Source organism: Microtus ochrogaster, linkage group LG7_11 (assembly GCF_000317375.1).
Source record: "Microtus ochrogaster isolate Prairie Vole_2 linkage group LG7_11, MicOch1.0, whole genome shotgun sequence".
NCBI lineage: Eukaryota > Metazoa > Chordata > Mammalia > Rodentia > Cricetidae > Microtus > Microtus ochrogaster.
Window position 1 is genome coordinate 11446909 of NC_022032.1, and position 11078 is coordinate 11457986.

The window sequence follows — 11078 nt, forward strand, 5'->3', positions numbered from 1 at the left end:
GAGAGAGAGAGAGAGAGAGAGAGAGAGAGAGAGAGAGAGAGAAAGGAAGGGAGAGAGGATGAGAGAAAGCGTGCGCCAGGGTGAGAGACCGGCTGAGACAGAGAGACAGAGGGAATTCTATGCCTCGCAAAGTGAGGGAAGAGCACCTGGCACACTGCATCACCTGAGAGGCAGACCTGCTTCAGGTCTGTAAATGTAAAATCTCTGAGTGAGATTTCCAGCAGACCAACCCTTTCCATGTCCCCCAAGAGCCAGCTCCCGGTGAGCCTAGCGCTGTTTCCAGTCCTACTGACGATCGGGACACAAAGTCCCCACCATGCGAGGAGACCTTCCAGGACAGCGGCAGGTCTTGCCCTGATAGTGCGCGCACAAGATGCGCACCGGCACACCCCAGGTTGGGATTCAGCAACCTGCAAGGAGGCGTGGGAACTGCACCCCCGCCCCCTCCCCCACGGCGTCCTGCACTCCTTGCCTCTTGCTCCTCCCTCCCGGGCTTTCCTCACTCAGGCGCCAGGCGAGAACAAATCCCACAGTCTAGCCTTCCCAGGCATGCGGTGCCGGATGCTCCAGCTCTTTTTCTCGTTGATGCTGGTATCACTGGGCAGCGTCGGGCTCTCAGGGGCAGGTGAGTGGGGCCGGTGTGCAGGGGCGCCCTTGGAAGGGTCGCAGCTCGGGTTTGCGGGGTGCAGAAGGTAGGGTGCAGGATAGCAGTAGTGTACTAGCAGCGCGCTGCAGAGGCAGACAGAAGGCGAACTTCAGGCGGTCTCGCTAAGTGTGCTGTCTGTCCCCAGCTGTGTGTAGGGTGTAGAACAGTGAGGCTGAGCATCCTACAGGAAGGGACCTGGATCACCCAAGGTTGCCAGGCCCTTTGCAAACCTGTGAAAAGGAGGAGAGGTAAGATCAGGGACAAAGATTTTCTTTGCTTCCGCGGAGTCACCCAGCAAAAGTGCAAAAGGAGCTCTCTCCACCCCTGAGTACTTAGAACACCTTACCTCTTAGATTCTTCCTTCCTTTAAGTCCAGACCCGGTGGGACTCTCTTCCTACCTCCAGTTTCCCACCAGTCGCCATGGGGTGGCTGCTAGGCACTGAGAATAGCCGCTCTCCAAAGCTGCTGGGAAAGAGCGGACAGGAGCACTCCCTGCAGCACTGGTGGATGCCACTTTTGTAGACAGATCCAAAGGTGGCATCTGGGAGAGAGACGACGTGTCCCGGGTTGACTGAGACAGGTACAGTTCCCAGGGGATGAAGTTGCTAGCTGCTGATGCCGACAGAGGTCAGAAGCATGCAGCTTTTGAGAAGCACCTGCCTAGTGAGGCTGGCAATCCCACCACACCGATGTGCCCGAGCTTACCCCGGGCACAAAGGGGAGAATGCACAAGTGAAGTCGTTTTATGTTTGCATCTTGTGTCTTGACCAAGCCGACGTAAGGTTCTGACCCTCAAAATTTGTGCCTAACCTGCTGCAGCATCTAGGCTGTGACTGGTCTCCCCATCACTTCTGAAACAGGATTTAAAATCACTTGTATTTTTTTTTAACTAAGCAGTGATTTTACTTCGTTGAGTATAAAGTACATGTGCTTTAGGACAACACTTATCCGTGTACTTGATACCATGATTACGAGCAAGCCACTGTAAATTTAATGTCAATAGATGTTAGTAAGTACTTTATAAATGCCTTTATAGTAAGCACCTACTTGTATTGGGAAAGTATTGGAAAACAGTCCGCAAGTAATGCCCAGATTTCATATGTATTTTGGGTTCCTAAACAGATCATCTCTGAGACAAAGTATTCTTCAGTTGTGGTTCACCTAATAGTCTCAGTTTTTGACGGTGAATTGCAGCCCTGAGATCCTCCTGGAAGGATTGGCTACAAGAGGTAGCAAAGGAGCTAATGGCTGATGAGCATTGATTTAGCAGCTTCTGAGCCAAGCCGCTTCCTGTTCGCTTAAGCCTTCCATCTCCTTTTCAGGACCCCATATAGCCTAGCCTCATTGCATACACAACAAAACCGAGATCCCATTATCCATGTGCGAGAGGATGCACGGGAGAAGAGGACTTGGCCACTCCACAATATGACTAAGGTTTTTCTTGTAGATATGAGAGAGAGAGAAAAACAGCCAGAGACATCTGGAAGAGTCTAGAGCAGAGAGAGAAAGAAGTAGCAGAACGTGGCCAGCAGAATGGACCTGGTCAGGGTGATTGAAGTTGGAGAGAACAGAGGAGCTGGCAACACAGCAAGAGATGGAGAACAGAGTATAGTGAGAGAGGGGGCGAGAGAAAGTGCTGGAAGAGTAGAGAATAGCCAGGCACAGAGAGGGTGCAAAGCTAGGAGGAGGGAAGGGCCGTGAGGCTGGTGTGGGGACTATGAAACGTATAACAAGTACTTGGGGATAGAGACTGAGGGAGCCTGGAGGCCAGCACTTTGTTATGCACCCACAGATCTATGTCAGTGGAGCCATGTGTCCCCTCTGCCAGAGGTAAGGGGAACGACTTCTTAGGACACATTGGAGTCAGTCACCAGAAATCCCCCTGTAGTAGTTCAGGTTAAGCTCGTTTCTGGATATTCAGACACCTTGAGACCTAACAGTCAGTCAGCAAGTAGTCCAACCAAAATGCTGCAGCCCAGGTGGTTTGTGGACTGAGCTTGTTCCCATAGTAGCAGTAGCCAGACATTAAATGGTCTCACCCGCTTTAGTCACACAATAGCCTAGATGGAATAGGAGGAGATGCTAGAGGTGGCAGCTAATCCAGTAATAAACTCTATTCCTGGGGGTTTATTTTAAATGCTTTCTAAAAACTGAATTTGCTTTAAAATCGACCGAGATGGTGACACAATTGCAGAAGAGAACCTGTAAGACTGGAATCCAGTTTCTTGGGAGGAGGAGCTGTCTCACGTCCGCTTTCACGTCCACTTCCATCAGTTAGCGACCCAGGCTGCTGCTGGGAACAGAACTTGCTGAGTATTCCACACATGGTGCAGGGACTCCGGCAGGGACAGGCCGTATAGCTTACGTTTTCTAGGAACCAACGATTGTCTTTTCCTCCCTAAGTGTCAGTTCAATACTGTAAATGAGTACTCAGACCTTCCTGCAGCTTCCTTCCGAGGCTACTCCACTTCTGGCTTTTGGTAACCATTGAACACCAAACAATAGCTACAAGTTCATGACTTGAATGAAATAATATAAATTCAGTCTTTGAAAGCTTCCAAGTATTTATAGCATAGCCGTGAGAGAGATATTGTTAAAAGAATGTTGTGTTGGACCCTGAACGTGGATCTGTACATGTCTAAGATTAAATGGAAGTACTTAGGCTCTAAGGTTTTGAGCCTAGACATCTAACTTATACGTGCTCACTTTTCATGGCTTTGTGAGCGAATTAGATCTGGCATTACTGCACCTATATCTACTGGTGCCCAAGTGTGAGTCTCCTCTAATCTAACAGAGAACAGGCACACAGTAAACCTCCCTGAAGCAACTCTATGACACCAGGAGGACCTGGTTCTAAAGAAATTTCCTAGTGAGCCCAAGTGGAGTGGGAGGAAGAACTTAGTCTTCCTCAACACAACACTCCATGGCTTCTTATCACGGAGAAATGCCGTCTTAGGCTGTGGGGGCCAGAAACTCTCAGGACTCTGCCTCTTGTTTATTGACTGCAGGTGAAATCGAGTGTAACAGGACCCGGCAAGTGGCTTGTGGTGAGAAGTGCATTCCTGTGGCCTGGCTCTGCAATGGCGAGCAAGAATGCCCGGATGGGACCGACGAGCAGTGTGGTAAGCACTTCTCGAGATGCTGTCGTACACCAGTCCTGGCGTCCAAGCCCAGGACGAGCATCCCCGACATGAAAATCTGAAAGGCTCTACAACCCAAAGTCGTTTAATACAAACATGATACCACCATGGGACATTCCCTATCTGACTTCATGTGATGGGTCTCAGCCAGAAGACAGGTTCACTTAAAATAGCATATAAAATTACCTTCAGATTGTGTGTGTGTGTGTGTGTGTGTGTGTGTGTGTGTGTGTGTGTGTGTGTGGAGTATGTTTGAAACACAAGCTGCTTGGGATGCTGAGACAGGAAGATCGTAAGTCCAAGGCTGGCCTAAGCTATAGGCTGAGTTCAAGACAAACTGGAAGAATTATCAAGAGCCTGTCTCAAAATGAAAAGCTGGGGGGATAGTATATACAATGTGCAAGACCCTAGGCTGATCCTTAATGCTGTAAAAAATAGTCAGAATTATTTAGATTTGGGCCCATCCATGTGATACTTCAGTGTGCTTGTGTGTGTGTGCGTGTGTGTGTGTGTGTGTGTGCAAAATAAATGGAAAAATCTTTAATCTGAAATACTTCAGAAAGGTCCCATCATTTCAGATATAAGGTATTTGATGTGTCTTTGTCTGACAATGTCCATCCTCGTGGCTTTTGTCCCTTGAGGGAATAGTCAATCATGAGGAGTGTTCTGAGTGTCACAGGCTCTCAAAGACGAATCCAGTCGTCCTCAAGTATTAGTGGCGCCACTGTAAGAGCAGAGTTTGCACCTTAAATTTAGGCTTAAGCATTGGTGACCATATTTATTTAACTAGACTAATCCAGAGGCTCTTCGGAAAGCCTTGTAGACCTTAATACACAAAGCTCTTTTGTATGCAAATTGAGCAAACAAAGTACAAAACTTTTAGAAGCCAAGTTAAATATTTGGCGAATAGTTTGCTGCTCTAAGGCCCTGTTCTCAGTGCTTAGTGTATTTGAAGCCCCAGGTGGGTCACCTGAAGGCTAGTACAGACAGAAAGCATAAACGATGGATCTTATTCAGAGAGAGAGAGAGAGAGAGAGAGAGAGAGAGAGAGAGAGAGAGAGAGCGAGAGAATGAGAGCACCAATGTATTGGTGAGTATGCCCTTTCTTTGTTTATCCCATTTTCTTCTTCTTGGGTGGATACTTGCTGTCTCTAACTTCACATGAAATATTTGGTATGAAAACATTCTCAGGACTCAGGGTGAAGCTCCAGGGTTGAGGGTCACATGCAAATCCTGGGCTAAAGCCTCAGAATCCAATAAACAAGCAAATGAACAAACAGAAACAGGCGTATGTTTGTGGGTTGGAATACACTTCCATGCTTGCTTTGTTGTGTGGTCCTTGGGCATGCTACCCTGACTCTCTAAGTCTCCTTCTTAAGGTGAACTATTTGAAGGTGGGTTTGCTGTGAAATCTACTAGTTCCCCGGCGTTGTCTTTGATCTGAATATAGTCTTGGCGATCAAAGGAATTCAAAGAGGTGGACTGTCTTGGCTTCCAGCCACCTGTAGGGGTCAGAATGTACCTGAATGGTTAGATATAAATAAACTTCAAGCCTGTTGTGCAAAACCCACCTTTCCTGTGTTTGTTTGTGGTGCATGGCTAGCTGCCACTTTAGACAGAACGCTTATAAAGTATCTCTGCCCCAAAACTTTTGCTAGGCTACAGTGTTCTCAACAATGGAAGGGAGGCTAAGCTTTGAAGGCTCCTGGGTCATTCTTCCTTGTTAAAGTAGATTAATTGGTTAATCGTCAATTTCAGCTTGACCAGCTCTAGAACCATCCAGTAGGCACATTTCTGGGCATGACTGCAATGCAGCTTCCAGAGATTAACAGAGGAGGAAAGACTGGCCCTAAATGTAGGTGACGCTTTTCCATGCACTGGTGTCCCAGAGTGAGTTAGGAATAAAAGGGGGGGGGGAGCCAAGTATGAGTGTTCATCTCTCCGATTCCTGACTGAGGTTGTACTATGACCAGCCACCTCACACTCTGGCCACCATGCCGTCTCTGCCATGACGAACTGTATCCCTTATTCAACTGTTGACCGACATAATTTCTCCTTCTCTCAAGTTGCTTCTGTCGAGTATTTTGTCACAGTGATGGGAGAAGTAAGCTATACCGTAGAGTTGCTGTCAGGAGTGTGAAGGGAACCAGCAAGTTCACGGTTGGGGCCAGTGTCGAACTCAGAAGTCTTCATTGCTTTGCTATTTTAAATGATATGACTTGAAATCCAGCAAACGGACGGACTCTGACAAACTCGTCTTCCTCCTTGCCTGCTCTTGAATCCAACTCTGGCCTGCAGAGGAAACTTGCCTTGGGCACCGGCAAGCCTGGCAGTGTGATGATGGGAAATGCATTCCTACCAGCTGGCTTTGTGACGGTGCCAGGGACTGCTTAGATGGCTCCGACGAGGTTAACTGTGGTAGGTATGACTTCCTTTAAAAATCGCACCCATTTGTTATTTATGTATGCGCCTGTGCAGGTGGTATACGCATGCATGCATGGACCCCATGTAGCACCCCAGAGGACAACTTGGGGAGTTGATGCTCTCTTTCCACCGCATGGGTCCCAGTGATTGAGCTCATGTCAACAGGCTTAGGGGCAAGGACTGTTACCTCCCAGGCCATTTCATCAGCCTTGTACCACTATTTTCAATAGTCCATCATTGGTCTGCTCACTCACATCATCTGTAGTGCTAACTGAAAGTAAGCCACGGAATAGCCTTAGGTTGTATGGGCTAAGCCAGATGTTATATTGTCTTTGGTGTTATAAAAGATTCTCAGACCTTTTCTTTGTATTTTTTTTCCCTTCAAATTTATTAGCTTTATTGACTTTTTAAAAACTTATCTTGGGGAGAAACTTCAGTGCAGAAAGTCACAACCATGTCCCTAATGACATCTAGCTAGCATCTCTTAGCTATTGGTTTCATAGATGGAGTTCACGGCATAACCACAGTTCTTGCCTGGATAAGCGTGTCTGTCATTGTCCCGCAGTTCTGCCCCGCCCACCTAATTCCTGCCTTTCAGAGATCTTGACAGCGTGTCCCGACTACAAAATCCAGTGTCCGGGAAAGGCTCAGTGTCTGGATGCTTGGGAGCACTGTGATGGCCATCAGGACTGTGACGATGACTCCGTAAAAGCACACTGTCCCCACAGCCGTTGCTTGGCGGGGCAGTGGCAATGCCGGAATCGCGCATGCGTCATGGCCAGCTGGAGGTGTGATGGCATTGACCACTGCGGTGATGCCTCGGACGAGGAGGGCTGTGGTACGTCTGGCAAGAAGTGGACTGCTTTGTGCAGGCTACATTTAATCCCTATCCCTGAGGCTACCATCCTTTATCTAAAAACAGGAAGCTCCCTAGCAAGAGCTGAGGCTTAGCTACCGCGGAAACACAGAGGGCTGGGTAAATAAAAACCCATGTAATGTATATGTTAAATAAGCACTACCTGGAATGTCCCCAGCGCCGAGGAGCTAGCAGTCTCTAGAACACATGAGCACTGGTTTCTGCAGGGAGCCTAGCAATCGTTGACACTTGTTCTCGCATAGTGAACACTGTCAGTAAAAAACTCCCACTAAAAAGCACGAAACCCAACCCCAAAGTGTGGCGAGCACCACATTCCTCTCCTAGATATCCTCCCAACCCCAGAAAAGTGCAGCCTCTGGTTTCCTGGTGGACTGAAATCCTATCCAAACTTTTGTGGAGTTAAGGCTGCAAAATTAAATGTGCTCAGCATCTAACATTTTGTACAATTAGGTGGTTTTTTTTTAGAGGAATACTCTGTTTGGGTCAAGTGACTGACTCCAGTACAATTTTAATTCCAACTATTTAAAGCTAGATCAATCAAGTTTAGCATGAGTGCCCAGATGTCTCGCTATTTTTACGATGGAGTCTAAAGCCCTAAATCCCTGAAAGACAAAAATCAGTTTCCAATGATAAGCTTTTCCTTTCCAATCCTCAATTGCTTGGGCTACGGAAATATTGGCAAGTAACCTACTGAAGGGATAGTCCCTGATTACCCTCCTGGGCTATGAGCAATAGTGAAGAACATTCAACTTCCTCCCCAGCCACCTGTCCAGAAGGCGCTGTTAGCTGTGACGGAGGGAAATGCATCCCAGACTCTTGGATGTGTGATGGGAAAGCTGACTGTACAGATGGTACTGATGAACCCAGCACGTGCGGTAAGAAACCGCTTCCTCAGCTTAAGACGGGAGGTGGGAAAACGGGATGAACTAGCTTACTGCCTTAGTTACTGGATTAATTACTGCACACTTGGCTGTGACAGAAGCAATTAAGGGGAGCAAGGATTGATTGTGGCTGGCAGTCACAGGCTGGGTTGAGGGTGGGTTGTGCAAGGGCATCCTGGATGTGTGGCTGCTGCTTTTCTCATTTCTGCAGAATGGGAAGCAGAGAAACGGGGCTGAGGCTGTAACTGTAAAAGACCTGCCCCCAATGGCCCACTTTCTAACTAGTGAGTTCCCTGGTCCCAGAGGTCCCATGTTTCCAAGAATAGCACCATTATCAGGGGAGCGCACGTTCAAACTCAGGAGTCGGTAGGCGACGTTTCAGAATCCATCCCTAACAGTTATCATCCGGGCTGACTCCTCGGAAGAATGCTTAAAGTGAAACGCACACACAGGCAATTGCCTTTGTTCCTTACATTTTATCACATCACATTTCATCTATTACATTAAGGCTCCTAGCTTTGCTCTTGTGAATATGAGGAAAATCCCCTACTTGCAAAACTTCAAGAGCAATTTTCATTCTGTAGCTTTAAGGAGATGGGTTAGGTAAAAACCTAAATACTACACTGCTTCTGAAGTTTGCGAAAAAGCCAGCAGTGTATCCACTAATGTTGGTAGAATCCACGTCACAACAAGGGCCACGCCCTCCTTTGAGGGTCAGCCATCTGCAGCACTATGCTCAGACTTCACCCAGTCTAGGGATCCCTGTCCAGAAAGCCTTGGCTGAGCCTGGTGCTCACTGCTTTTGTTCAGCTTTCAGCTTGGGGATTTTTATAAGATTCAATACAGCTTTGCAGATTCAGTACAAGAAAACGCACAAAACCAATGGGAGCAATAGAAACCATTTGGCACCTGTCTGGGGGAGGAATGAATCAATCTGTTTAAGAAAAAAAAATAAAATAGAATTCTCCAAGGACTTAACTGAGAAAAACCTCAGAAAGCATGTTTTCTGGTAAGGAGAAAGGTTGTTGAAAAATAACTCTGATTTTTTCTATCTTTTTTCCTTCCTTCCTTCCTCCCTTCCTTCCTCCCTTCCTTCCTTCTTTCTTCTTCTTTTCCTTTTTTGAGACAGGATTTCTCTGTGTAGCCCTGACTGTCTGGAACTTAATATGTAGATCAGGCTGGTCTCAAACTCAGAGATCCACCTGCCTCTGGGATTAAAGGCATGTGCCACCATCACCCAGCTGTAACTATTTTTTTTTTTTTTTGGTTGTTGTTGTTCCAAGACAAGGTTTCTCTGTAGCTTTGGAGCCTGTCCTGGAACTCACTCTGTAGAGCAGGCTGGTCTTGAACTCACAATTATCTGCCTTTTTCTGCCTCCCGAATGGTGGGATTAAAGGTGTTTGCCACCATTGCTGTAACTGACTTTTTAACTTTGTGGTTTGCACTAGAAGAATCACTGCATGATCTTCTAGGGAAGTTTCTTAGCTAGGGTTGCTATTGCTGTGATGAAACACCATGACCAAAGAGCAAATTGAGGAGGAAAAGGTTTATTCAGTTTACACTTCTACATTGCTGATTATCACCAAGGGAAGTCGGGATAGGAACCTAGAGACAGGAGCTGATGCAGGGGCCATGGAGGGGAGTTGCCCACTAGATGGCCTCCCCTGGCTTGCTCAGCCTCCTTTCTTATAGAGCCCAGGACCACCAGTCCATGGATAGCACCACCCACTGTCACCCAGAGTGGTCCTTCTCCATTGGTCACTAATTGAAAAAATGCCTTACAGCTGGATCTCATGGCGGCATTTCCTCAGCTAAGGCTCCTTCCTCTCTGATGACTCTAGCTTGTGTGAAGTTTACACACGAAAGCAGCCAGTGCAAGAAGAGAGAGTGGGCATCTCACCTCAAGTCATTTTGTCATTTGTCTCCTGTCCCCCATGCTTCTGTAGCTTTGGAGCCTGTCCTGGAACTAACTCTTGTAGACCAGGCTGGCCTAGAACTCACAGAGATCCACCAGCCTCTGCCTCCCGAGTGCTGGGATTAAAGGTGTGAGCCACCATCGCCCTTCCCCCCCATGCTTCTTAAGACTCCCCTAAAGTCTTCTGAAGAAACTTTGTACTATAAGAACACAAGTAAGAGTTATTAAAGCACTAATGGCCAAAGCTAAGTACAACTTTGGGTCTGATTATTTGCATTCATAAATAAATAATACAGGGCCAAGTGTCCCCCTTACCCACGGACCCCACAGAAAGCACATAGGAGGGTCTCCGCTTTTCTACAGAAGGGAAATATAAATACACCAACCCTTGAAATTGTCTACATGATATCTTGGAAAGAAATGCCTCTGCTATGGTCCTGGACTTTGTACCTTTCCTGTTCCACGTAGTCTTCCCCTAGCCCCGTTTTCCCAGCTGAGAAGGCAGGGTCAAAGGTTGTCTCTGAGTGCTCATCTGCTCCTCACCCAGCCCAGAAGGTGCCTAATACAATATGGTTTGTAAAGCATGAACCACTGAGCTCAATTGTTTTGACTGCTGCCTTATCCCCACAGGTAAAAACTGTTCCCTGCTGAATGGTGGCTGTGAGGGGTCATGCAGTGATACCCGCTGGGGTGTCCAGTGTTCCTGCACATCAGGGTGGCAGTTGCAGCCGGATGGATGGAGCTGTGGAGGTCAGAGCTGGCTCGTCCTCTAGAAACGTTCTTATTGTGGTGACATGTACACAGCATGAATTTCAGCATTTCAGGCGTTTTCAGTGTGCTGCTATTGTATTGGTGTTCATGTTTACAGTGGACTATTCTCACCACCATGCATTTCTAGCTCTTTTCACCATTCCCAACAGAAATTCTCTGTCTATGTAACAATAGCTTCCTAGACCCCCACATGCCTTAGCTTCTGGTAACTTCTCCTGACTTTCTCTTTCTGTGAGTTTGTATATTCTATGCATCACCACGTAAGTGGAGTCGCTCGGTGTTTGTCCTTTTGTGTGTCACATGTCTCTAGGGTTCATCCATGTGTCAGTATTCCCTTCCTTTTAAAGACTGAATGTAATTCTAGTTTATGCTGGTTTATGCTTGTAGCACATTTTCCTATTTAGCTATTAATGGTGCATTTGG

General features: G+C 47.1%; 1 protein-coding gene across 1 annotated transcript in view; it reads left to right on the forward strand.

Moving 5' to 3' along the window:
• Positions 1-515: 515 nt before the first annotated feature.
• The window catches only part of LOC101979225 (low-density lipoprotein receptor-related protein 1-like), a 48479-nt gene continuing 37916 nt past the window's right edge, over positions 516-11078 (forward strand). Inside the window, exons 1-6 of the mRNA XM_026787013.1 lie at positions 516-625; positions 3656-3769; positions 6086-6205; positions 6810-7049; positions 7850-7963; positions 10515-10634. Coding sequence (XP_026642814.1) covers positions 550-625; positions 3656-3769; positions 6086-6205; positions 6810-7049; positions 7850-7963; positions 10515-10634 — 784 coding nt within the window. The 5' untranslated portion in view covers positions 516-549. The remainder of the gene's footprint in view (positions 626-3655; positions 3770-6085; positions 6206-6809; positions 7050-7849; positions 7964-10514; positions 10635-11078) is intronic.